This window comes from Cyprinodon tularosa, unplaced genomic scaffold (assembly GCF_016077235.1).
Source record: "Cyprinodon tularosa strain WSP-4 unplaced genomic scaffold, ASM1607723v1 ctg51, whole genome shotgun sequence".
Taxonomy (NCBI): Eukaryota; Metazoa; Chordata; class Actinopteri; order Cyprinodontiformes; family Cyprinodontidae; genus Cyprinodon; species Cyprinodon tularosa.
Window position 1 is genome coordinate 3,450,240 of NW_024039241.1, and position 26,719 is coordinate 3,476,958.

A 26,719-nucleotide genomic window follows, 5' to 3' on the forward strand; every position below is an offset into this window, starting at 1 on the left:
CAGTGAGCAGCATGAGGCGCCTCAGCTCACTCGCTAGCAGGAAAAAAAAAAAAAAAAAAAAAACACCTCTTAGTATAAGAGATGCAGTCAAAGTTTAGTTGAATTCCTCAAGCACTTATGTTAGCGGAAATATTTTTCCTAAAACTCAGACGCACAGCTATTTCTTTCATTTGACATCATGAGTCATCTTTCCATGTATTTTGCCATCAAAACTGTGTTTACCTCGTAAGCCTCGCCGGTAAACTCGCTGCCACAAAACTCGCACTTGACCTTGCGTTTAGGGCAGTCGTGCTGCAGGTGGTCCGGTAAGTCACGGCGGGTCAGCTTTACGGAGCAGCGGTTGGGGCACGGTATCACGTTGAAGGCGCAGGTGGAGAAGTGGCCCTGAAGAAAACATACAGACATGTTTAGCATATTTACTTCATGTGTTGTTGGGCACTGAAGCAAGTGAGTGAGAGAGGAGTGGAGGAGGTAAGAGCTTCTTCTCACCTGCAGCTGCTTCATCTGTCCAGTCCAGCGGCAGCCCTCTTCGCTGTGGATGCAGCGGATGGGCAACGCCAGAATCTGCTGCTCCAGCTCTGGGTCTGGGTAGATCTGAGGGTAAAAAGGTGGCATGGAGTCAGGGTAGTAGATTTAATCAACAAATATAGACACACAGCAACCTCCATATTTATACACCTTTGTTCAATAAAAAAAAAAGAAAAGTAATTCATCTTTTTTTTATGTTTTTGATCTCTAACGATGAGCCATTTTCCTCTAGTCATTTCCAAAACCCTAGACTAACACACATCATCCCAGGGCTGCATGATTGATTTATTAATTCCAATTCCCTGCTAAAACAGAAGATGGGAAAACAAATTTTTTCCCCACTAATGTACTGCTTGGGCTTCCGTATTTCAGAGTGATTCCTGCCCGCCACCTTGTCCTCTTAGATGCATACTTGAAAGTGATAAAGCAGCTCATGGTGTAAGAGCTGCCGTAGCTGCATACGTTTCTTCTTATATTTGCATCGTTTACGACGGCGGGCCTGACAACTTGCTTTTAACAGCTTTTCCTACCACTAAGAAGGAAAAGTTTTTTTCTTTAGGTTGGAATAAAAGATTTGTACATAAACTCCCAGTACTTTATCTAGACCTTTTAATTTCCATACAGGCTTATATTTACATTTTGTTCTTCCCTTATTTAAGTTGACACATTTTTTGTAGAGTTTACGCTTTATCTGATTGGAGGAAGGAGTGTTCGTAAGGTTCTTCTATTTATGGACTTTGAAACATACTACAAAGTCTAGTTTAACCAGAAACTCACTGTCAGCCAAGAAATGGTAGTAAAGAACTGCCTTCTTTTAGTTTAAAACTACACAATTATCAGCTGCAAGGCCAGATAATTGGTTTGACTGTGTAAATAACAGATATTGGAAAGAATGCATTGTTTTTACTGAGGTGCACAGAGAACTTGAGGAATTTGGCTTTATTTTCCAGGAAGAAACCATCATCATGCTGCAGCACAGTGAGTCAGAGCTGCCATTGCACTGATAATAATGAACTTTATGACTTTATGGGACCTCAGAGAAATAAGATGTAAAAAAAGGAGAGAAATATTTATCTGTGGTCACACAACAATGAAAAGGAGAAAGTATACAGCTACAATCCCCCCAAATCCTCCTGACTGGGTTGTTGTCCTGTGGCTTTAAAGTTGTGAAATTAAGCTTTGTCATCCTATCAGGGTAAAAAAAAAAGAAACTGGTCAAACAAGAAAAGCCACTTCCTAACAAATGTCACAGCAGCCCTCTAAACAAATCACAGCTTAACAGTTGCGCTTTGATCAACTGCACTGAAACTTTGGAGGAAATTGCAGTTAAATAACAAAAAAATATATAAATATGTTTAATCTTAAAACCTACAGAAATTACAGACATGTAAGAGATTCAATCCAGATTCTGAGAGGAGGCACGTTTTTTTTTTGCTGCTTTGGAAAAACTCTGGAAAAGAAGAAAAACGCTAAATCCCATAAAGCAAACTGAAGCACTCTCCCATTGTCCCAGTCTTGGAATCTGCAGGGACGGCAGCAAGCATGACCTTTTAATAACTTAGTCTCATTGGGGAGGAGGTTAAGCTCTTTGGTTGAAGATGGAGGTTTATTCTGTCTGCTGCAGCAATTTCAGCCCTTCAACACAACCAAAGCAGCAGTGGCAGCAGTACAATCCTTTAATGACTGCAGCGCTGTTCTTATGTGGCTGCATGGTTGTGTTTATGCACGTTTTTGGAAGGACAGTGTGCAACGAGCATCACGGTAACCCTGACAGGAGACCACCAGGATAGGGTAATTTGCAGGCGACTAGGAGCCTGGGAGCGCCTTGGTAAATAACAATGTCTGACAGGTGTGCCATGAACACATCCTTCCCTTGGGGGAGTCCCTGCTATTACAGGCGCCTTCATAGCTCCTAGCACCAAGCTGCTGCTGCTCTTATCCCTCTCCAGTTCAGGCTCCTCCCATTTTCCCTTTAAGTTTCTTTGCCAAAATGAATTCCTTCCTCACTGTCTCTGCAAACACTTTGCACATTTCAGGAAGTTATTTTCTTTCCTTGTTTAATCAAATAACATTAAGTGATCAGGTTTTTGTCTTCATGGTTCCTACATGACCTTCAACTCTGAGATCTATTTACCACCTAGAAATCTTATCGGCAGATGCAGGATTTTAAAATAGCTTCTTTTACAAACAGGGAGCAGATACAGTGAATAAAAGTTAGGTATGATATGACCCATATTTCTAGGTGTTAGTCAGAGATCTCGCAGCAGCAGTTATGGACATAAAGTTACTAAAAAAATAAATAAAAAAAAGAGAGCCAAGAATGGAGCCATGAAGAACACCACATATGATCTTTGAAGATGCGTTATAAAACTACCAAATGAAGCATCATCTGAGACAATCCACAAAATACAAGATAATCCTGGCCCGAAAATCTATCGATCAGATAGATCGACTTCTATAGATCAATATAAATGTTTAAGCAACGCAGTTTAAGCAGCTGAATGTGGCAGAATATTAGACTGAGGAACGCTTATGAGATGGTTTCTGTAAAAAGGAGTAAAACCACTTTTACCTACACTGCAAAAAATATAAATCTCAATAAGTTATTTTTTCTTAAAATAAGTGTGTTTTTCCTTGATTTGAGGAGATAAGTAAGACACTTTGCCAATGGAACAAGACAATTTCCTTTTAAAATAAGAAAAAACTATTTTATCGTCTTATTTCAAGTAAATATTATCTAACTATCTTATTTTAAGAGTGAAAATACTCATTCCATTGGCAAATCATCTTATTTACCTGCTCAAATTAAGGCTAAATATACTTAATTTAAGCCATTTTTTACTTATTTCTGGATTGTTTTTGCAGTGTACATGTTTTGCAGACAAATATTCATTATTATTTTCAGTGCTTCTTCCATGTTTTTAGTTGCTTGTCTTATAGACTGAATAAGGCTAAATCTAACAGATTGCTCAAGAGAGAAACCCTGAAAGCTGAAGCAAGCTGATTCGTCCCTTATTATTGTGCTTCAGGTGCTTTTGAATGCAAAAATCATACTTAAAGAAAACTTGCCTCTGAATACAGCCTTCATCTCTCTGCCATCTAAAGACAATCTGTTTAACTACTGTACAGGGGTAACGCTGAAACATATTTCTCAAGATCATGATCCTGCGTAATGATACAAAGTACTACCGGTACCTCAAACTGTGTGAAAACCTGTTTTACTGCCTTTATGGGTTACAGAAAATCTGAGACACAGAGATTGAGGTTTTTACTGCAACATTAAGTCAAAGCCAAGGGATCAAAAGAGCTGTTCTCTTAACCAATCAGAGCCTGATGGGTTGATATGAGTTCTATACACAGATACCAGATGTTAGCAGAGCTCGTCAGGTTCACACTCACAGCCTCACTGGATTTAAAACAACTGCCCGTCTACTCTGGGGTCAGATATTTGTCCTTGTAGGACCAGATGCTTGGAATTTTCCTAAGAAAAAATGTGTATTAGCTTTATCTTGATTCTGCCATTTTAACTTTATTTTCATCTAAAAAGCAAACAAAACAGTGGCAGTGACACAAAGGACCCATTTCTAATGATAAAATGCCCCGATTGATGCGATTACAGCAATGCAATGTGCAGCGACGGTCACCTAAGATGAAAATCTGAACGTTTTACTCTTTTTTTGAGTCGCAGCAACCAATAGGGATGGCTGTGATGGTGGAACAGCGCAGATTAAAAATAGCGTTAATATAGGATGAAGTAAGAAATTATGCTAAAAGGATGTTTGCTTTAAAAAAAAAACTGATTTATTTTAGCCTTAGAAAGGTCAATAAAATCTTTTATCATTCATCCTCCTCTTGTTGCTCTGAAGATGGCATCGGCCACCTGTGGCTGGCGTCGCGCTCCAATCTACCGCTATCCTTCTCTGCTCTTCGGCTGTCTTCCTTAGCTTCATAGTAGCGCACGGCCAAATGCCTCTGCCCCATTCTAGTTCACTCTCTACACAGGTCCGTGTTCTGATCTCTCACTCCAGCCTCACCTTGCCTCTAGTATCTGGGTGATACTCCCCCAAAGCCAAATAGTTTCCAGTCCTGGTCAGATTGAAACGACGTGGAAATCAACCTTGATCCAGTCCTAGCTTCTGGACTCCCCAAACTAGGAACATCGCTGCAGGATCTGGTGGAGCTGATATTTGACTCTTATTGGCTGACTCTGTAGAATCCAGTTCCGCCATGCGGAGTTGAACCCACAACCGGCAGATAGATAGAAACTCCTATAAAGCAACAGGTGTGGTGCTTCTGGCCATACTTGTGTAAATATTTTTACCATTGATTTATCTCAAGGTTCTCACCATGAGAATCATATAGTGGCCCACGGCTAAACCACAGACAACTTGAACTGGATTTAATGAGTACCCAACTCATGTGACATAAGACGGGAGGCCTGATTGGAACTAATGCATGTTACTGCTTGCTGTAAGCTGCAAATATGTGAGAGTGAACATTAAAAAAGGTGTGGGCTGCCCAAAGCAAAGCTAAATGCTCATCAAATGAGCATAAATACATTAAACCTGGCAAGATTTGCTAGCACAATAACTGAGTTTCTCCTGTGAAGTCATGAGGTGGTGCATTCATACCTTGGCATAGTCTAACGGCAGTTGGTCCTCTGGACATTTGAAGACACCCTCACTGTAAAAAAACAGGAAAAAAAAGTTTTATATTAAAAACAGACTATTGCACAGTAGAGGCATTACATACAAACCACTGACAAATGATCCACAAGCTCAGATAAAAAGACTGCATGAGCAGCAGAGCACAAACTTTGAGTCCTTTCAAGCTCCCCCTTAATCTGAAAACTCCTCTGACTCATCAGGCTGTGTGACGTAAAGAGCGCACACTTTTACATCCACAATGAAGCCAGAGCCGAGAGCAACAGACTTTAATAAGCCCTTTCATCCTCTAAACCGCAGTGTGCTCTGTGCATCGGTTATGGAACGACTCCAGAGAAAGCTAAAAACGTCTGTTGATGTTGCTCACTTATAAGAAATCAACTATATCCATGGCCTTTCACCCCTGTCTGTGGTTCAGTTCATATATCTGTAGTTAAGAAGTAATGAAATAATTATGTGGCTTTGATCAAACTGAGATTTTTTTTTTTTTTAGAAGCAAAACTGTGTTTTCATTTCCTAAAAGATTCCCCTTAGTAGATACTCTAAAGGCCCTCTGTCTGACAGTGGTATGGTGTTTTAATAAATTAAACCAAAAAAAAAGTGCTACTAATCGGTGATGGAACAGGGAGAGTTTTGTTTTTCAAACCAGAACTAAAAGTGTGACCTTCCTTTACAACAACTGCGCCGCCAGAAATTCAAAGTTCAACTTAACACCAGAAATAAAGACAAGAGTGGACAATGTATCTGCATGAACGTCACTATCATCCAATGAGGTTAGAAGAACTGGGCCTAAATCAATAAGTTAATGTTTGATTCTGGGGGGGGAGGGGAGGGAATTGGCCACTAGGAGTCTTAAGGATTATAGCAAAGCATGAAAAAGTCCTGGCAGATCCCTAGCAATAGATTATTTTTACAGTATTGAAAAAGTAAGAAAAACAATATATTTATAATATTGGTTTTTGGCCCTTACAGAAATAATTAACATAAACTTTATTTACCCATAACGTCCTAATTTTCATTTTAGTATCCTCTTTTTGTTTTAGTGAACTAGAGGTAAATAAAATGCACATGGGCTTTCAAAAGCCAACATTTCCAACATGTATTTATTTTTATCCTGGGTGAAGGACAGGCACAAAGGAACAGCTAACTGTGAACTGGAAGGCATCCCTGCAAGCTTTGCTTCTAACACAATTTTAATGTGAATGTTGCTAATTTTGCTTTGCAGAAATTGCAAAAAACTTAATTAGATGGAGTGGAAATCATGTCTGATCGTACATGTTCACAATTGGATTTAGGTTTGGACTTAAAGTGGTCCACTCTAATGCATCCATATATGCAAAAGAAAATCATTTCTCCCCAGAAGGTTTGATTAGAAATCGCTCTGCAAGGTTTAATGTGTCCCTCTACATTATTTAAGCCAGAGTAAAGACTGAACTTCTTGGCTTCCTGATTTAATAAATACCAGTTAACTAGTAGTTGTCTATTCAACTGATTTTTTAAATCCGCTAGGAGAATACCTGATGGTCATCCAGAGTTAAAAAGCATCTTTGCTGCTTACTGATGCTCTCGTGATCGCGACGTCTATATCTACATAAGTTTGCACTTGTCAAATACGCTCTGTCATTATGGCAAATTGCTCGTAACTTCTTCAAGGCTTCATCTCTTATTGAACTGCCGCGTATCCATGATGCTCTTTGTTTAAAACTTTTTGTGATTATACTGAGGTTAAAGTTAGTAGTTTAAATGTGAGACAATTAAAAAAAGTTAAGAATTATGAATACTTTTTGCTTTGCACAATAGTATAATAACCTAGCGGCATAATCTGACTTTCTGCATAAAGAAGCCCTCTTAACCCAGATGCCTGAATTATGCCTAAACTAATTAGGGAAGAGGACTGCTCAAAGAGGGTTTGCCTTTTAGTGCTTTAATTCGGTCAACAGTGTCACCTGACCTCAACTCCCTGGGGCAAAGAAACATGTGACAAGCCGGGAGTGCATGTGCACTTCACTCTATCTACCCAGCTGTGGAGCGAGCCTGCTGTTGATGGTGATGCGAGGGGGATGGGAGCAGAGGTCAGGCCTGAGAGCGAGGGAGGGTTGATGGAAAGAGGGGCGGACGAGGGAGGTTAATGCATGACGGGACAGCAGTAATTCTTCTCCATTAGGGTTAGTGTGTCAGCAGTGAGCTGGAGACCAATTAACAAAACTACCACGGGCCGTGAGGGAGGGTCAATCGATTAGAAGCTGCAAGAGTCCACTCAGCATCTCTTGTGTGAAACCATTTACTGAACTCATCATCATAACCGAGGAGCTGCGACAGCCAGCTCTGGATGTCCCGCAACTCTAAACCTGAGGGAGATAGCAAGTGACAGTTCCTCTGCTTTGGATGGGGGCGATGCAGGCAGAGGCAGGAGAGCAGCCCTAGGGCCCCTATCCAGCTCAGGCCCCGAACTCAGAGACACAGAGATGAAGAAAGGCGTAGAAAGAGCAGAGTCACAGAAAGTCAGGATCATTTCCATCCCTTGTTGCAGAGAAGATCCTGTAAGCATGCAACAACATAACATGCCTCAAGAGTCGAACTCGTGACCTAGTGAAACCACAGTTGTGTGGTACAGCAACAATTCAATTGTTTATAGTTTCAGATAGAGATGCACATGGAAACAGCTCGTTACCAGAATTAGTTCATTTAAAGGTTGATCTGATTGGTTAGAACTGAATTCACCATGACTTAGTGCTACTGTGCCATTCTAGGGAAGCTCTTCAATCTAATGGCTCTTACTAAATAAAGAAGAGATCATGAAGATTTCTCTGTGAAAGCATTTCAAAAGCTTGACCAGGACTGGTGCTCAGACCAACTTTAAGCTAAACAAGCACAGTGCATAGATGCAGTCTAACAGGAAACTTTTTTTTTTTCCATTTCAATATCCCTGCAAACAGATGACCTGATATCACCCCCTTATTTTACCAATGCTCTTTAAACAAGTGGTGGTAAACATTTCTAAATCCTTATCAGATCATCTCGGATCTGATCAGTACCAGCAGTGCTACAAAACAGCAACAGCATTGACAGCAAGATTTATTAACACTGTCCGCCAATAGAAAAACACTGGCAGATATAGGAAATTACTCTGAAATGATGTTTATGGATTCAGTGTGTGAAGAAAATACAACAGTGAGTGGATGATGCTAACCTGACTTTTAATAAAAGCTGAACCCTTGGTTCTTTTAGTTCCTTTTTGGAGTTTACATCCAAAATTACGAAGATTCGAAATGAAACAAAGAATATTTGGGTTTAAAAATCATACATACACACTAATGTTTTTAGTGGAGGAGGCTGCCACAAGTTCCTGACAGAGGCAGTTCTTTCCCTATCGGCAGAGGTAGGAAAAAGCTGTTTTTTCAGTATAAATGACCACTCTTGTCTCAGCGAAAATATAAAGTGCAAAATACACAACAAAAGAAGATTAGGTTTGGGGAAAAAAAGTAAGAGAAGTAAGGGAAAGCAGAAACGGGTATCGGGATATTAAAGGAAAAAAAAATGTAACAGTATTTTCTTTAAAATGTAAAAAAAAATGTGCATCTTATTTGCAAGAGAGAGAGAGGGCAGAACTTTTAATATACGACTAAATCAAGGACAACAAAGATGAAACATGTCTTTTTAGACAACCTTTGTTTCTCAACCTTTGTTAAGAAACATGCTGGATGTGAAATGAACATTATGGGACATTAAACGGCTAGAATAACAACTAGTATATGATGTTAAAGATGGTTTAAAATGTAAACACAGAAATAATTCAGTCTTTGATCTAAAAAAGAAAAAAATAGGAATCCTTAATAATGGCCACTCACTGCAAGAAAGCCTAAAAAAGATAATAATGCAGTCATTTATTTTTACATCATAGTTTAGCAAGATAGCAAGATAAAATCTGTATCGTTATATTTCATAGTTTTATAAAAGCAGGAGCTTTTCTGATTAGTGCATCTCTTCATAAAGGCTGAATCTCTAACCTCAGATATTCTTCTAGTACGAATTGAATAATGCTTCACTGGTGAAATATTGTCCCTAACACTTGCAGAAACCAAAGCATCTAAACCACGTTATGACGAAATGTTAGCAGCGTTTACTGCCAAGTCAATGAGCGTCCGGGGACAAATTCATCAGCCAGGCACCTGTGTTGGGATGAGATGTCACAGGGAGCAGCTCAGACTGGACTACATACAGTATAATACAATCACCTCATTAAAATTTAACCACCTCCCTCTGTTTGCCCAGCTGCTGAGATGCTCTCCCCTCTAACCGCCCTTTCTCTCTCTTATCCTCAAATCTTCTTAGGCAGGGTCCGTTCATCCAGCTGATATCACGAGCAAAGCCGTCGCAACATACTTCGTCCCTCTGCACACAGGTCCTGATAGGCAGACGGGGAGAAGCACAAATCCCTCAGGTTTAATCTCACCTGTGCAGAGCGAATCATAGGGAGGGGAGGGGGGGTTTCAAAGTGACAGCCACCAGCCTGCGGGCCACACATAGAGGACAAGTTGGCGACAGTCTGCTACGCTGCGTGGGACCCCTGGGTAACCTTGAAGCCTGATCTATGGACTGACAGAGAGACTCCTAAACAAACCACCGTGTTTGCCAGAACGATCGGTGAGTCGCACTGAACAAACTGATCAAAAGACTGAAGCACAGTAACAGGCTAAACGTACTCCTGACTCAGGCGGCTTCATCTCAACCGCCAACCCAACCCAAATAGCTCTCATCTTCATGATAAACCTTCGTTTCTTTTCAAGTTCCAACCAGGATTAACTTTCATTTTCCCAAACAGAAGCTGCCTGCAGGCCAAAACTGAACTCTCTGCCTTCGCTCAGGAAGTTTGGAAAGAAATAAAACTCCTGCTCAATCTTATGTGTGCTTACTGTAATTCCTCAAAAATCTGTGTGAAAAGTCAGGATTTGCTTTTTTCTGATCCTCCTGTTTATATCAATAAGGAGAGTTGTTTTCATAGAGACGCCCAGAAGCCTGGGGTGTTTGACAAAGCTGAATTGATTGGAAAAAATCATATTTATATTAAAATTTCTCACTTTGAAACAGTGTCAGGCTATGTTCACAATACAGGCAAATGTGACAGACTACTAAATATTTTTGCCTTATTTGATTCATATCAGATATTGAGCGGCCCGATTCCAACCTTTTCACCTCAACCTGTTGAAATTTAAATAGGTTAAAATTAATTTTGAGTCTGTTATATATCTTAGCCCTTATGTTTTATATTACAGATTTATAAACTATCATTTCAAATTAAATTATACCTACATCACATTATAGCAGGAAGCAAATTATTGTCCTGCCAATACATTTTTCATATTTTTTTAAGTAAAAGAAAAATATGTATAATATCAATTTATAATACAATGTTGTACATGGCATGGAGGTAACAAAAAAATAGAAGAAAAAATCATTTTAATAGGCTGTTAATGTAAATAAGATAAATGATTGAACACAAAAAATTAAATTAAAGTTAGAATTAAACAATTGTCTTCAGATAGAAGTCAAAGGCCACTCTAAATGAATTATTTTTTTGATCTTGATTCAAACCAACTTTGGGTTTCAGCCCTTTTTCAAATTTTTGGGAGTTTAATCCAGATTACTGGAAAATAACAACTAAAAGCTGATTCTCTACGTTTGCTTCTGCGAAGTAGGTTTGTGTCAGAAGACCTGAGAGGTCTGGGTGGTTGATAAACTGACAACAGCAGGTTGAGTAATAAAGTCTTCAAGCTGTAACGTGTTCCAGCTTTTTATCTGGGTGGCAGCTTTACGCTTCCGGATGAGTCAGATTTAAACGCATCAACACTTTATTATACTGTTTGTAAAAGTATCTATGGCATGCTTCCACATAATAAAAGCTGTGTGTGAATCACATACTGGCTTCTTCCATTTTAATAACAGAAACTTCCCAAGAAGCGAGTAAACGTTTTTCCAAAGATTAAACAGCAGATTCTTGTGTTTTTTCAGGCATCTTTGAGGCCGTCTGACCACAAACCACAAGGTTGTTTCATTTTCTTTCAAATGACTCTCAGAGAGCTATTGGTATTTATGCTGTGTAGAGCAAACAGGGCAAAGGTGCTAAAGAAAAATGAAGCTTAAATGGGCATTTATGCCTCAGAAATGCAGCTTGAATAGTTGTCTAAATTTAGCAGCATTATATCATTGACCTGCACTCACTGACCGGAGGTATTCTTACTTAACCATTCATCTTTGTGACAGAGAGCGCCTCAGGTAGGAGTGACGCTTTAGATGCTGCATGTGAGTTTTACCTGTGAAACCTGATCAGTTTTCCTCACAGTGTGTTTGGCTGTCAGCCAGGATTGCTGCAGCCGCTTTTATTTAAATAAAAGGAGCTTTATTGTCACACCTGGCCACTATGTTTCCATTAGTTGACCAGGTGTGACAGTAAAGCAGCTTCTCTAGAAGTTTTCTGTGCTTGATATCTTTGAAGGAAGACGTGGTTAAGCAGCACCACATGTGGGATTTAATGCTTACACGACAGGCCTGCTAAAAACTTTGAGAGGAAGTCCGAGCAGTGTTAAAACACAACATGCTAGGTATGGGTGTGCATAAAAATCGTTTTTTCTGGCCCGATATAGCGTAATTTTTGGTTGCCGGATATAATATCGATCTTTTAGTTCATTAAAAACAAAAAAATCCATCTATCCATTGTTTTCTGACGAGCTTATCCCTGCTGGGGTCGCCAGGGGTGCTGGTGTCAATGGGCGAGAGGCAGGAACACCCTGGACAGGTCAAAACAACAAATGTTTTACCTAAAAGCATGAGTGAAAATAGGCTACCCCTGCACCGCCACTCTGGCAGATAGAGCTGTGGAGCCCTTTTGCTGTGTGGCACAGCGAAAAAGTAAAAGATCAATATCTACTGATTAACATATACAGGACTCGTACACATATTGAGCAAACATTGTAAAGTGAAACTATATTTTTCATTCTCCCAATAGATATTTTCTTTGTACCACTGTACCATTGATTAATACTCTTTTAGTCTTTCTGAACATCTTTTAGAGTTTTCTTAGATTTTTGGACGGCTCTTTTTTCATTTTCTGTCGCCATCAGCAAAGTTTTCTCAGCAGGGATGGATAGAAAAAAGAAAGTTATCACCCTGAAGAGTTTGTCGAATTGTCTGGCTTAACCTAGCATGCTCCTCACTTTTTTAATACCTCTAGTTGATCATTTGGCTGTAAGCATATCTCTATTTGGTGTCAATTATTCAAAAAAAAAAATAAAAATAAATGCAGTAAAAGTTAAACCTGCTTTCTGAACACCTTTCATTTCCACCAACAGCTCTGCATTAATCTCAGTATTGAGTTAAAAGACATTCACATGGTAACAGACAACATCTATTTATGAACCCACATCAGACCATATACTCTCTATTTCAGTAAGTAAATAGTAGCAAAAAATATTGACTCACAGGTAAAATCCTGATTGATTACATCACCAAAGTAACGGGACCAGGGTTATAACTGCGATCAGGAGTTGAGTTATTGGCAGCGCTTCTGATATAGATGATATAAAGATGACTCAATCGGAGCACAGATCCAAACTTTGGTTCAAATTAGCCACTGTGAAATAAATACTGTATGGTATTTAATGCTATACTGCTATAGAAACAAGCATTAGATCTATAGACAAAAAGTTTTGTGTTTAGGAGACAAAGAAAATTCTGTGTAGGAAACTTTTTTATGGCTAAATAATTAATAGGTCAGAATGGCTAAACAAGAAATATGAAAGGTGCAATGGCAGACCAAAAAAAAAAGCACTAATAGAATTGTTAATCAAAATAGCTAATAGAAGGAAGTATTTCAAACAGACTCATAATTCAAAATTCAGGCAAACAGAATTAGTTTATCAAACTGATATTTTTACTATTATAATTTTTATTGTGTACTTGTGCTGGGAAACTGTGTGTGTGTTGAATGGGCCTCAAGTGCACGACTAATTGGATATGTGATACTTGCAGAATGGTCTGACTTCCTCTCCTCGCCACAAACGCCGTCTGACAGCCGTCTGATTTAAAGTAACAAAAGCTGACAGTTTGCAGGTCATGCTCATCAGCAAGACAGAAATAAATCACGTCTGATTCACTGTCAAACAAGCCTGAAAGGAGATACAGACAACAATTCGTTCACTGTAAAGATCCTCTCCAGTTTATGCTTCTCTTTCTAGGAAAAAAAAAAAAATACTATTTCTGTCTTGTTGCTTTGGCAAAAAGAGGAAAAATGATGCAAGTGGAAGAAAGGCATTACTACCAAAGTGTGTGTGTGGGTGGATGCCTCTTTCCCTGGCTTCTCTTCCTGCACCCCATTCAGAGATGTGTGCCCAGATAGAAATACATTAAAGGATGCTTTTACTATGAGCAATGCACGCATCTTCAACAAAAATGGAACAAACAAAAAATCTGATTCTGATACTGCTGGACTTTTATTTTAACAGAGTAGATATCCTGACCCTGTAAACCATTGCAGGGACCCATGACACCTGGGGCCACGATCGCTGTGTTTGCAGTCACTGCTTATGTAACAACGCTCATCTCTCTGTACAGTTTTCCTCACTGTGCTGACATTTGTGAGCACAGGCCATCTGTAAATGACTTCACACAATGCAGAAAAAAAAATATCAGTTTGCTTTTCTTAAATGTCACCTCTTGCAGATAAAGACTAATAATACAACTCTGACCCAACAGTTCTACTAAGCCTGCAATAGTTGGCCTTGACATCCTATTTATTTGGTTATAAACGTATAATTCACTCTTCAAGTCTTGAGAAAAATCTACATTTCCTGGTTAGAAATCCCCACTTTAATCTGATTTGAAATCAGTTAAACGCTGACTAATATTACTAGGAGGACCGCAGCTTCTCACACAGATTTTATTTTGCCAGTAGTAGCTAGAGAGTCACCTGTCTGAGGCTGGCTACAGAGATTGAAGAAGAGAAAAGGAAGGAAGAGTGGACACAAAGGGTCAGAGGTAGGAGGAGAAGCCATCTGCAGGATGAGAGGAAAAGCCTGCAAGTTGGCATAATCCTCTCTTAAGTGTGAGTGGAGGGGAGGCAGAGCTTATAACTAGTCATAATCCCCCCTCACACTGTTGTCCTCCATCTGCATTATTGGACTCTAACATGGAGCATATGTCACTGAGAAAATGTTTGGAACGGGAAAAGCCAATTTAGGCTTTCTGTTTGTTCCCACAAATTGTAGGCATCATGCTTTTCTTTACTTTTGGATTCAAAACCTAAGGTCTTAAAACATTAAATAAAAAAACACTAATCTATAATAACACTAGCAGCATTAGCTTGGAAGTTTAGCAAGACTTAGTGGGACCTAATTATGCAAATTTCTCTGTAGATCTAAGTAGAGTGTTTTAGGCTGCCAAGTGAAAGATGTTTTAGGTGAGTCTAACCCTGCAGAGCTACCCTGTCATTTTAAGCCATTAAAAGCTTTAAAATGAATGAGAGAACCAGTAACATAACATCAAAACTGCAACTAAAACCATTCATGGGGTCGTGTACTGATAAAGCAGGAGCTTCAATTCCCAACCAACCTGGTTCCTTTGATCCTTATTTTAGATAAAAGCTGAAAAAGTGGACATATATGATGCTTTGCAAAATTTAATGACCGAGAGCTCATTCACACTGCTGGTCCGGCGCAGAAATCGGTCAAGGAAATAGCTAAGGTAATAACATTTATACCTTCAATTTACACACTGGGGGAGTGGCGGTCTAGTGATTAGGGCATAGAGCTGTGAATCTTGAGGTTCTGATTTCGAGTCCCATTCCCACAGACTGCCACGCTGGGTCCCTGAGCAAAGACCCTTAATCCCGGATTGATCCCCAGGCGCTGCACAATGGCAGCCCACTGCTCCCCAAGGTGATGGGTCAAATGCAGAGGTAAATTTCTCTAATGTGAAATTAATAAAGTTCATTATTATTCTTTTTACTCTCATGCAGTTGGAAAAGATTGATTTGGGGACAGTATTGCTCCAATTTTGTATTAATCTAGAAGAAAAAAATTGTATGAAGAAAGAAGTCTGTCTGATGTGTTTCTGTAGCTACATTGGTGTTTGAATGTAGCCGTGCGTCCTTATTTGTTTAGTACTCTACGTGGTCTCAAAAGACATTTTAAAGCTCTTTCATCTTCGGATTTGACTTTTCCTCAAGTAGTTCCTCTTCTACTTAAATGCAGTGCGCCACATCACATCCTCTCTTCCTTCTACTGGTTCACCTTGACAAACTCATTCATACTGCAAGGCGACCACGTCAGGGCGCCATAACTGTGCCAGGGTAAGGTTCCAGCTTCATGGATTCGATTCACATAGACGTGATCGCTAATCAGAGTATGGAACAATTTAAAGCTTTGGGTTTTGGTGTGAGAGCATTTTCACAGATTGAGCCTGAAGCTTGTTTTCTACAAAGACCTAAAACATCCATCAGACAGCTTCAAATGTCTTTGGATAGCTGCTGCAAGTAAAACAGATGCAATATTTCTCATGACTCTAAAATCAGGTCACGTTTGGAATAATCAGAAACCTAAATCTGTTTTTCTAAAGCTGTTGCTGATCCCAATAAAGGGTTAGAGACCAATATAAAGATACATCCCAAGTAACGCATGACAGCAATCCTCCTAACCCACAGGCGACGGCCTGCGCTACGTACATGAAAGGAAAGGAGGGCTTGAAGGAACACATTTTATACCGGTATGTGATGTGGTGAAAAGCGGTTAGTGGAGGACCAAATTTGGAGATCAATGAAAACTCTGGAACTGTAACGGGTAGAAGTGTGAGAACCACCGACCGATTGGCAAAGAAGTGCTAAAAGCTGCTGTCAAGGTTTCAGAAAGTGTGAAACATCCCACCACCAATTTTACTACTCGCTTTCACACAAATGTGCAGAATCAAAGGAGCCAAAGAGTGTTATTTAGCAACAAATGGAAGTACTCACAGCCTATAAAGTCTGTCTCTTTCATGCACATGTAAATTTTGGCTTATTTAATCACAGATGGTTGGTCTAATTTTAACTTCACGTCAGAGGGCAGATGTCGACTCAAAAGAAGTATCTGCAGTGAATGCAGCTGGATGGCTGCCATGAAAGTAGATGATAGTGGGTTAGTAAAGGAAGAAACTACTAACTCTGTGCTGCACATGGGGATGAAAATGCAGCAGCAAACACAATGAATGCGCTTTTTTGTTTTTTTCTTTTCTTCAAGCAGCATTAGTGAATCAGCTTTTGGAGTCACAATCATCCAGACGCACAGCGTGAAATCACAGCCCTAACACAGATTAACTGGGGCAGAAGTGTAGGCAGAAGTGTATTTCAAGGCTTTTTCCTAAACAGAAGTCATGTCAAGAAGATGGGATGAAATAAATTTTTAATAAGTTCCATGTCTCCAATATTAATGTGTTATTTAATAGGATGCGTCCTTAAATACCAGTTTTTTTTATTTTGATACATTTCTTCAACCATCTACACAACATTTACACAAATAATTTCAATACAAGCTTCAAAACACTGTGATAGGTTGGAAAAAAAGTGTGGAACAGGACTAAATACACTGGAAGCGACAGCAAAGATTTACTATGTTGAATACTGAATTGACAAATTCTTTTTTATATAACTTATTCTTAGAAAAAGCTTTATTAAGTTTGGTTTGTCTAATCTTGTTTTCTCTTAGCTTTTTTTTTTTTTTTTTTTTTTTACCTTAATTTAACAAAAGACTGGGAACCAGGCTGTAAATCTTGGATTAAAGAGACCTTATCTACGTTTTTATAGAAAATTACCTTTAAAATAGCCTTTTTATTTGATCCTTAATGACTAAAACATCATTTGATGAGCAGACTGACACCTCAGTAGCTAATCGCCGATGCATATAAAGACCTGTAACCTATTTTTGATTATTTACTTCGGGTCAAAAGAACATCAGCCTAGATAAGCTTTGATTAACCGAAAGCTTTAGCTTGGTTTACTGTGATTTATTGCAAAGAAAGAAATTAAACTGATTGTCTTTTTATTATAGATTTAGAGTTTGTTTTAGTTCATCTTTGTTTAGTATAAGTCATTAAAATTCACATCAGATGCACTGTTAAATTTATAGTTTTACTAGTGATTTCCTTTTTTTAAACTCCTTCCTACATTTTCAGAATGTATAGAAATTGGTTGTATATAGAATATTTCATTTTAGAATGCATAAAAACACACTTCCCTTGAATTACCTATATGATATATTATTGTCACTCTTTCGCTACTAATGAGAGTATTTGCACATTAAAATCACCATCTTGGATCAAATAGGCAGAAGATAGATAATTGCTAAAAGGATGACAATGCTTATTATCCCAAATCAAAAGCGGTTTACAGCTATCGCTATTGTTTAGTAATCTACCCCAGAATATGCACTTTGTATAATCCTAACAAAAGCTTTTTTACAAAATCAGGTCATTAACACCTTCCTGTATTAAACAAAGCTGGGAGCTGTAATGCTAGCCTCAGACTTAGCAGAACTGCTATAAATCCTCCACTGTAACCTTCAGCCTGACTTATATCTTATACATGTTGCACACAGCACTGCCATTCAATTTTGTTAAAAGATCTGACAGATGGTAGATGACATGGTTAGGAGCCTAATACCCAGTAAATCCAGAGATAAGGATTTTCTAATCGGAAACCATTACGAATTTGCAAACTTTCCCGTATTACTTATGTACCCAGATATGAAGCCATTCCTTTATGAAAACTATGGATTAACTAAAGGTTCAAATGTTACAATAGATCATGTTAAAGCATAAAACTGGAAGATGCATACCTGAAATAAACAAAACTCATTTAACACGACAAAGAAGATTAAATAGAGAATTTCTATGATCTGATGCATAGTACCACATTTTCTATTTCCATTTGTTTCTACAGTTTATATATTTGCTACATGAAGATAAAGGATAAGCCAACAGAACAGCATCTCTTACTCTCTAACTGAGTTTGTCTATGATTAGTTTCATCAAGGTCCCAAACCAAGATGAACTTTAAAAAAAGAGCTGTGACATCAATCAAGGGCCACTTAAGAGGAAAGGTTTTACAAAATAGCAGCACCTAAAGAAACAAGAGCTTGTGGCAGCAGATGATGAGCTACTGCTTGAGTCATAGATCATTTTAAACAACACAGTAGTCATTGGTTTGCTCGTTTATGGGGATGACTTTCACTGCCAAGTCTAGCTTGGACAAAGACGGTTTGTTGTTTTTTAATGCTCTTATCCTCCTTTAAATGCTGTGAAGCCAAAGCTTCTTCGAAAACAATTGCACAAAGATCAGGTTCTTTTCACAGAAAATTTCAACTACAGCAAAGCTTAATGTGTTCTGTTAAATGCCGGAAACAAATAACCATTTCCACATCAGCGTGTCTTCAGGGAGAATTCTCAAAATATTTTTGTAGACCACAACTCTTTTTTTTTATCCTTTTCTACCACATACAGTAAAAAAACAAACAGAAAAACAATCTAAAATAAGATTCAGCTGCTCAGAGTTTACATAATTATTCTGACTTGTTGCGTGCAAGAAAATGATACTGGTTTAGATTAGGTCATGGCTTGAAATTATTGGATAAATCAGGGTTTAAAGAGTTGGAATAAGTTTAAATAACACACATCAAGGTCCTCCTGTCACCAAAATGTAATAATATCACCCTGAGGTATTTCCATTTTCAAATATTTAAAGAGTTTCAGAACCATTAACTCAATCACTGTGAGTTAATTTATTTTAATTTGTAGATAAGGATTTTAGCCAAGTTATGGACCAAAAAAAAAAAAAAAAAAAAATCTCATTGTATTTTGGTAAATAAGACGGCTTCTCGCTTGGGCCAGTCAACTCATGAAACATTACAACCATTAAATAACTATAATATATGAAAAGAGCAAAAAGAGTTTGTCAGTAACTGTGGGGAATATATGTTAATAAGGTTGTAAATAAACTGATGCAAGGTGGGTAAGAAACATCTAAAAAAAAAAGATGGCGCATATTTGCACCTTTAAAAATGGGTACAAGAATGATTAGCATTAAATGGAGGTAAGAAAAATGATTAGTAAGCTCTTGTCAATGCACATTTAAAACACAGGGTTGATATGAATTACGCAGTTGCACGCTCTGAGTTATCAACAAAAGTAGAAAATAATAAAGAAGTGACATAAATATATTGTTTCTGTCTGTATGGATGTCAAATGTCCATGAGGCCAGTATGAAGGTAAAGTATGGACATTCCCAGGGCTGCACAGTCACAATATTTTTGGTGAGTTGATGGAAAATCCAAGAATCTCATTTTGTGAGTTTTCTTTACAATCTGAGCCTTTGTTGCACAAAAACTCTCTGAAAACCTGAGTTACATATGAAAGTGCTGTTCTGCCATTATTCACGAGTCATCTTTGTTTGCTGTCCTTCCCACATATACGTTCCACTCTCGACAAAGCCAGCCCTCACCTTTTCCCACTGACCCGTATAAGAGATAAAAGCTTTTCTGTGCAGGTGAGCTAATCTGGTCCAATCCCAGAATAAAAAAACCTTAGGCCAGATGAATTAACGAGGGGCAGGAAGTTCAATCCTGCAGGATTATTAAGACATAACAATGCTTTCACAATGATTCAGCCTCTGCGCTGGTAAACTGATTTCATTTGTTAGTGGATCACATGAGCTCAAAGGTGCAGACTTACAGGGTTTATCATTTGGATTTCCCCGTGTCACAGCGTATGATCTGCCTGGCTGTAATTCAGCCTTATCGTAGCAGCGGAGTGCTGGAGGCACAGCTGTGAGTCTGACGTGTTGTGACTCACTCATAGGAACGTAAAACAAAAAAAACAAAAAAACCCAGAAACTTTTATTCCCGATCATCGTCTGTACTTTTTCCTCCTTATCGCTGTTTATCTTCATCACATTTTCTCCTGAAAGAGCGTGGCCTTGCATAACCTCAACTCCCGTCCCATTTGATTTTTACGTAAACGCTTCTCTCTGTGATCCGTTTGACGCCCAAGAGGTGTGTGGGGACAAATTTAGGTTTGTGTCCATGGAAACAGGGAGGGAAAAGGGAAGGCTTACACAGATTCATGGGCTTGATGACAGAAACAACAAACAAACCAGCCGCACTGCATGGACTATCAGCTGCTTCAGTCTTTATCAGCCATCGTCTGTGAAGGCGGCATGCCATGAGGACCAAAAGAGCACCAGGAGCCGCCCTCTCTCCTGTGCCTGACTCTCCGTCTTGCTGTCCACCTCTCCGCTTTGTGGATGCAGCTCCTTTGTTCAGCAAGGCGAGGGGGCTGACGTCAGATCACCTCCTTTGTTTCAGAACGCCTCAGCAGCATTGTTCGCTTGAAGGCACGCATTCTGCAACCTGCCCCCCCTCCCCTCCCGTTTCCAGGAGCAACAATGAGGTAGATGACAGGATTTTTTTCAGTTGTTGAATAAAACAAGAGCAATGGGAGTAATTATCAGCAAATAGAGATGTCACCCATCTCTCAGAGCAACTGTCATGAAGAAGTGCTTTTACCTCAGAGCCAAGCAGAAAGACAACCAGCTTCTTCGGCTGCTTCAGAGGAACATGCTGCTTTAATGCAGGCAGGCAGCGAAGTAAACCAAAGTGTTCCTTGTTGGCTACTGTCATCACCCAAACTTACAATAATAACCTTAAAAAACCATTAAAGCTTCTCAGTTTTAGTCTCACCTCGTGGTTCACATTTTTTCTACAAGGGTAGACCTGCCAATACTGTTTATTTCTAAATATAACAAACACAGAGAGACAAAATAGAGACACATTAAAGTACAAGCATGCGCAATGTTGGCTCATTTAGATATCTACCATTTATTCTGTTAATTAAGGGAAATCTGTACAATTTCAACTCTAGCCAACTGATTGGAGCTTCTTTGGTTTCCTTTTACAAATGCTGCATTTTCTGCATCTAGGCTCATTGCATAGAGGAAGCAGCTGTAGCATTTAGACTGTCAATTCTCAAAACAGATTGTTAGAAAGGACAAGTATAACTGGTTTAATGCGACAATCAAATCCAAGTTTGTTCAGAAACAGAACAGATTATCTGGAGATGCAGCTAAGCGTATACACTGCCCCCACATTTTCTTGCACCTTCATAAACATGTGTAAAAAGCTATTAAATTATAGTTTTATTATATATTAACCCAGTTTATTTACTTTCCTATTTCTATCCAGTTATAGGCTAGGTCTTTTGCAGAATGAAAGTAAATGAACAACATTTGTTCTAGTTTAGTGAATAATTCTCTCTCAGCTGCACCTGACCGAGACACTTCCTGCGGTGCCCTTTCATGGGATCTGTCGCTCGGAGTCAGGAAGGAGGCCGCTCAGAGCGTTAAAGCTGTTCTGACACGTCAGAAAATGAGGTGTGAGCCGGACACAAGGCGCTCATTGAGCTAAGGAGAGGAGGGCTGGGGGGACCTTAACAGAAAGGAAGCATTGGTCTTTGAATTCAACAAAAAAAGCCAACTGGGCAGTGACCTTAGTATTGATGAGCCCCCCCTTTTGGATAAATTACTGATTCACTCAGTGCTCACTTAAAATGAAGGGCTTAACTTCGCTGCTGACACCTGTTTGGCTCCACAGAGAAGCCTTTCACTTAAGACAGGTGCCTCTGCAGCGAGCCGCTCGGTTTCCCCCGCAGCTTCCTGCTCCAGCTGGCCTGCTGTCAGAACTCGGACACACATGCTTCACATGCCTTCCTGCCACCTTAGGAACCTCTTTAGGACCATGAGACAACTTCCTGAGACAATCAACAACTTCACGTTGGGAATTAAACTATGAATACGCTTCCAGATCCAAATGATTAAAATAACTTCTCTATTAGTTGGATTCCAGAGAAATTAATGAAGGAAGCTTTTACTTAATCAGTAATTTCCTGGGAGTAAGAATTTGCCTCATAGTTTCCTTGTGAATCAGTTTAAGAATGCAATACTAAATCAGATCATTGAAGCTTATATCAGTTTTATCAGAATAACGAGTGTTGAACAATCCAAAACTTCCTAATCTGTGTGAGGGATTGATGTAGACTCATTAACAAAAGCAAATATCTACTGTTGCCACATGTTCATCTAGGAGCAGTGTGTTCTGCAAGTCAAAGACTTGATGTCAGCAAGTTTTCCTCGGTTTACCTCTAACTGTATTCCCTCTGTAGAAAAAAAAACTAAATAATTCAATACATTTCAATTGATTGAATTAGACCATAAAATACCAAAAACACCCGTTTTAATGTCTTAAAACTTGAATGAGTAATTTATTTCAAAATCATACAAGTACATTTATATTTTAACTTTATTTAAAAGGCTTCTCTATGAGCTTGCTATCTGCTGTTTTACTGTTATGTGTTTCAGCACCACAAAGGAAAATCTATTAACAAACTAAGTTACACAACTATGAAACCATACAGGTTTCTACTTTTTTGGGACATTCATGATCATTCCAACTCAGAAGTAGTACTTTCCTTATCAAAAACCTGCTATATTGACCACCACCCACCACTCTTATACAAGGAGCTCTTTTAAAATTGCTGTACAGAAAACAAAAACTGGTAAACTGTTTTAATATAAAGACAATTAGGTAACACCGTCTTTGTATAAATACCAGTAAACAATGTCTTAAAGGGTGTCATATGAAACTTTTGCACACTAAAAGGTGCAACTGAAGTTCCCCTTTGTTCTGCCAGTTATAAATTACTTGATTTAATCATCTAATCAGCCGCTTGAAGGCCTCTGACTGCAATGTCCACTTGAGATTTCAAGCTTCAAATCAAAGAGCAGAAATAATTTGTGTGGGAGCTTAAACATGCGTGTGGCTTTATGAGTGTGCAGTGACTCTGCTCGGTGACCTGTAAACAACCAAAACACAGCCTTAAGGGAGGAGTAAAGAGATGAAGAGTGTAGAATGACAGAAAACATTCATAAACATCCACAGCTTTGGTTGCAGGCCTCTACTTGTGAGCTGGGCGTTAGGAAACAAGCAGGGAGCATGTGCGTTATAATAAAGACACCTTTATGTGGGCTGCCTTGCATATCGAGCATAGCCGAGCATGTGTAAGCAGCAGCCATGCTGTGTAGATCTGGGCCAGCTGGCTGCAGTCCAGCGGTGGGGCTGGGCTGAGCAGCTCGGTCCCAGTGTGATCGCTCAGCGAAGGGGAAGGTGGCTCAATGCATGGCTGCAATGCTTAAAGCTTTTTTTTTAAAGGTAGTCGGGTTTATTTTGGAGAAGGATTTGTAGTGCAGGGCAAGTCAAAACATGTCCTGACGTGAGTCATATGGAGACTTCTGCTTTTTTTGGACAGGAGCGAAAAAAATAATAATGATAATAAACTAACAGATGGACACTTTACTGAATCTTTCTGCTTTCAAACAGAAAGTCTCCCAGGAAAAACATATTGATGCTTCCTCCAGTTTAAAGGAACCTGAAGAAGGATTATTTATAAAGAAACCTGAAAAAGATACCAGACTTTCCTCCAAATCAAACCACTGGTCCTAATTCAAAAATCAAAAGCTTCTTTTCTGGTACTGGGGATGCCTTCATCCGACATCGAGTTTTGAATCCATTCTTATAAATCAGTGTCAGTGTGACAAAGCCCAAATCCTAAAACTTGTCCTGGAGTTATTTGTTAGCTTTTTTTCAGTAGCTACCCAAGCTATATATGAGTGGATGCATTAAGAAAAATCATTTTTTGAAACAGTTGAGCCCTATTTTAGTTTTTCTCCTTCAAAGCGTTAAAATGCACATTGTTTTATGAGCTCATGATTTGGGGGGTTTCCCTAACAGTCTGCAGCTTCTTGTCATTCTGTGTAATATGACCTCCTATGTGCTTTGCTCAGAAAGCCAAACAGCTGAACATGCTGTGGAGAGCAAAGCAGGGAGCAGTTGAAACACAGTCCATTAAAGTTTATGATATTCATAGCAAAGCACAAACTGTATTAAGCAGAACAACAGATTGTTTTTCCAAATAATTGTCCTGACATAATTAACTGAATCCACAAGTTGTAGAAGCAACATAAAAGGCGTTTCCAACCAAAGCTCAAGTAAGGGCAAAATATCCTGTAAATAAAAATGTTTTTCCTTTTACAAACTTCTGTAAGTAAAAATAACAGCAAATCCATTTCAGAAATCCCCACCTATTTTTGGCTTAAGATTCACAATAACACAAAAAACTAAATGCAAATGCAAATAAAGTTGCATAAAAAAACCATAAAGTTAAAACTAACTAGAAAAGACCAAAAGTGTGTCCTTAAACGACATATTTCTGTAAATATAGTGTAAATGATGTCATTCAGGTGTAAAGACTGAGTCACATTCTCTGTAAACCACAAATTACCTTCATTATAACCTTTACATACCAAAACCAGCAGAGACTGCATGTATTACCGTCTAAACCCTCATACTGAGCAAAATCAGGGTCCTTCAAAGTCCTTGCACAGTTGTCTGCTCTCACATCTAAAGCAGCTGCCATAGGAAAAGTCTGGTGGTGGCATCTTGACGGTATTGGGAGGGCCTCTGCAGCTGTGTGAAATGTTCAGGGTGTTTTCTCTCATTATCGCAGCTGCATCTTTAAAGCCTCTCCGCTTCCTCTCAGGAGACAGTCGTCTAATCCCAAAGCTGTGCGGTTCACGTCTATCAGTCAGTCCCTGGAGCAGGTCAAAGAGTCCAGAAAGTTCCTTCAACAAATGTTAGACCTCTGAGTGAAAACAAATCAGGGATTTTACTGGACTTTTGAAATGTTTTGGTAGTTAAATGTAAAGATGGTTTAAAATAAAACCTGGATGCATCTTTAAAATTCATTGGACTGCCTGTTTGATGCCTGTTTAAGATCCCTGTGAAAACATGCTGGGAAAGGTTCACTGTCGAGAAAACGCTGCATCGTGTGTCATAAAAACATCAAGTCTGAAAGTTCAAATAGGAAATGCCATTTCTCTGGCTGCATCAGTCGGCAAGGAAAACTGTATTTTAAACAAGACGCTGCAGGTTCAAGCCATCGTTTTAATTTTCTAACTAAACATGGATAACTGGAATAAACATCCACATCCTGAACCCATAAAAACCCTGTAATCTGGAGGGGTTTCCTGTTGTCTTTTCGGATCCTCTTCCTGGACTTTCTCTCATAACAAACTATTTTAGGGTTTGATTACAAGATGAAAAGAATTCATAGAGGAAGAAACGATAAATGTGACACACAATGAAGATAAATGTGAAGCAGTTTCTCAAATCCAAGCTTTAAAGCTGAAACTAAACAAACTTTTATGGGTTTTTTCTTCAAATTCAGGAAGTGAACATAAACAAAAGGTGATTTTCAGTTAATGGCTATTCCAGCAGTAGGTCAATGTGCAAAGTCCAAAAATGTTTGGTGACTCAGAGACTCTCCAACCGACGTCACAGAAGCCCTGTTTGTCCTCTATAGCTTTACAGGTAAATTAAAGCTGCGTTAAAAAAGGCAGGCAGTGATCTGTTCCCAAACAAGCACCACTCTGTTCTCCAACCTCTCTGATCTCTGCATGCGTCTGTCCCTCCATTGATGGTGTGAAGATTTACTGGGCCATTTCCAGCTTCATCACCCTGAGAAGAAGAGGAGGAAGCAGCTCTTAAAAGAACTCAACTGATCCCCGGGTGCAGAACGGAGAACCGGGGTAAACACAAAATGCCTCTGTGTGTCAGGGAAGGACACAGCCCTCCCCCTAAATCTCCGGATCTGGACCGGGGATGCCTGTGCAGTCTGAGGACACCTGCGGAGGCTCTGAATGTCTCTGTGTGGAGATGGAGGGATGAGAATGGCTTTGAGGACGCAGCCATTCATCAGCCATCCTTGGATTTGCTGCCGTTTAGATACAGAAACCCGATGAGATACAAAGACCCAGCTGCCTCCAGTGGCAGATGTCTACACAACACTGAGCATGAATGAAACACAAACTCCATTTAGGCTGAAAAGAAACGCCCAAACAGTCTTTCTATACAATATACTAATGTGTGCCAGTGAAGCGACTGCTCCTTTTTTCTCTGTGACTTTAAGCTCCCCATAGAGAATCTTTATCACAAACACTTGAGTAACATTTAATTTCTCTTTAAACTGAAACTTTAAATGCTTAACTGACCTGACATTTTAATGATCTCAATCTATCAGTTTGACTTACGATTTTTTTCTAATCCGCACAAGGTCAAAAATGTCCCAAACTTTCTTAAAACTATAAACACACCTCCGTCACCATTTGCCTCGATGCTCCTTAACATATTGAGCCTCACACGCTAATTTGTTGGAGATGAAAAGCTCAGTTTCCTCGGCCAGACATGGCTTTCATGCGCCTCTCATTAACCTTTTTTTTTTTTTAAAACATAACTCCATAAACAGATCTAATGAGTGTTTGGGATCACCGTCCTGTTGAAATGCTCGGTTTATGTCTATCTTTCTACAGTCTGACCAAAACTCTTCACTTTAGATTAAAGAAA

General features: G+C 39.1%; 1 protein-coding gene across 1 annotated transcript in view; it reads right to left on the bottom strand.

The window, feature by feature from the left end:
- traf4a (tnf receptor-associated factor 4a) overlaps window positions 1-26,719 on the bottom strand; it is a 36,473-nt gene that overhangs the window by 3,823 nt on the left and 5,931 nt on the right. Inside the window, exons 2-4 of the mRNA XM_038303361.1 lie at window positions 5,160-5,211; window positions 490-594; window positions 223-384 (exon numbers count right to left, since the gene is read on the bottom strand). Coding sequence (XP_038159289.1) covers window positions 223-384; window positions 490-594; window positions 5,160-5,211 — 319 coding nt within the window. The remainder of the gene's footprint in view (window positions 1-222; window positions 385-489; window positions 595-5,159; window positions 5,212-26,719) is intronic.